This window comes from Nothoprocta perdicaria, unplaced genomic scaffold (assembly GCF_003342845.1).
Source record: "Nothoprocta perdicaria isolate Ctin4 unplaced genomic scaffold, notPer1 scaffold_72, whole genome shotgun sequence".
Lineage (NCBI taxonomy): Eukaryota > Metazoa > Chordata > Aves > Tinamiformes > Tinamidae > Nothoprocta > Nothoprocta perdicaria.
Genome location: NW_020455999.1, coordinates 2,076,251 through 2,077,676, shown reverse-complemented (window position 1 = coordinate 2,077,676; position 1,426 = coordinate 2,076,251). Strand labels below are relative to the sequence as shown.

At 71.9% G+C, this 1,426-nt stretch overlaps 1 protein-coding gene across 1 annotated transcript in view; it reads left to right on the top strand.

Annotated features, from left to right (window-relative positions):
- Positions 1-446, top strand: part of ESPN (espin) — a gene marked incomplete at its 5' end in the record, with an annotated part of 9,884 nt that extends 9,438 nt beyond the window's left edge. Inside the window, one exon of the mRNA XM_026051093.1 lies at positions 4-446. Within this exon, the coding sequence (XP_025906878.1) occupies positions 4-446 (443 nt within the window). The remainder of the gene's footprint in view (positions 1-3) is intronic.
- Between the last annotated feature and the right edge of the window lie 980 nt (positions 447-1,426).

The following is a 1,426-nucleotide window of genomic DNA, read 5'->3' as shown; positions in this document are numbered from 1 at the left end:
CGCGGCTCTACTGGCCACAGCAGTTCCTGCCGCTGTCGGGCGGGCGCCCGCCGCCCTACGAGAGCCTCTCACTGGAGCGCTTCATGCTGGGCTACTGCCAGCTGCTGGAGATGGGGCTGAGCGCCGAGGAGCGCCGCTTCCGCCACCGCCTCTGCGGCGAGATGTTCGCGCGCCTGCGCCGCCACCCCTGGCCGCGTGTGCGCCGCTTTCACCGCGCCGTGCTGGAGCGCGTGGAGGCCGGGCGGCGCTGCTGGCGCGACGGCTTCGACGACCTGGCGCGCACCTTCTTCGGTGATGGCGAGGCGCCCGCCGAGCCCGGGAGCGCCCCGCTCGCCCCGCACGCCGCCGCGGTGCCGGGCGTCCCCAGCGAGGACGACGTCTGCCGCTACATCGACCAGAGCTTCTCCTTCTGTAGGGAGAGGGGGGCCGAGCTGCTCGACGGCTGAGCTGCGCCGGTGGCGGTGGTGACAGCAGTGGTGTTGTGGCGGTGGTGGCCGCGGTGGCGGTGGTGACAGTGGCCGCGGTGTCTTGGTGGCCGTGCTGGAGGCCGTGGCGGTGCGGTGCTGCGTGGAGCCGCCGGGCTCGCCGCGTGTCCCGCGTGTGTGTGGTGTGCAGTGCTGCGGCGGTGCTGGCGGTGCCGGGTGCAGGCGCCGCCTCTCTGCAATAAACCTGTGTGTGAGCGACGGCCCCGCTCGCTGCGCCCGCTCCTTGGCTCCTAGGCGGAGCCCTGCAGGCTGGTGGGCTCTGCGCCGGCGGCGCCGCGAGGACATGGAGTGGCGCTCCCCACCKCTGGCGAGGCCACGGCGCAGCCAGCCCGCAGCCCGCGGGTGGCTGGGGACGCGCGGCCCGAGCCGTGCACGCGTGGTGGCCGGCRGTGATGTGCTGTCCCTTGCAGGAGCAGGAGGAGGAGGCGCGCCTGGCCAGCATGCCGGCCTGGAGGAGGGACATCCTGCGCAAGAAGCTGGAAGAGGAGCGGTGAGTGCCGAGGACGGTGCTGCTCGTGCCGCTCCGTCCTGCGCGGCGCACTGCAGTGCCGCCCCGTGCTAACGGCCTCTTTCCACTTGATTTGCAGGGAGCAGAAAAGGTGAGTGCCACTGGTGCCTTCCCTGTGGGCGTGCAGCGGGAGGGCACATGCTCTGCCGCACTGTGCCAGAGCCAGTGTGAGCCGGTGCCTTCCATCRCGGCGCAGGAAAGAGCAGGAGAAGCAGCGGCGCGAGGAAGAAGAGAAGGAGAAGGAGCAGTCGGAGAAGCTAAGGACTCTGGGGTACGATGAGAGCAAGCTGGCGCCCTGGCAGCGGCAGATCATCCTCAAGAAAGGGGACATAGCCAAGCACTAGTCACGCCCCGGCCGCCGCGCCGAGGAGGCGCCGGGCACCGCAGCCTGCCGCGCTGTGCCGCACCGCGCCGCGCTGCACCGCGCTGCACG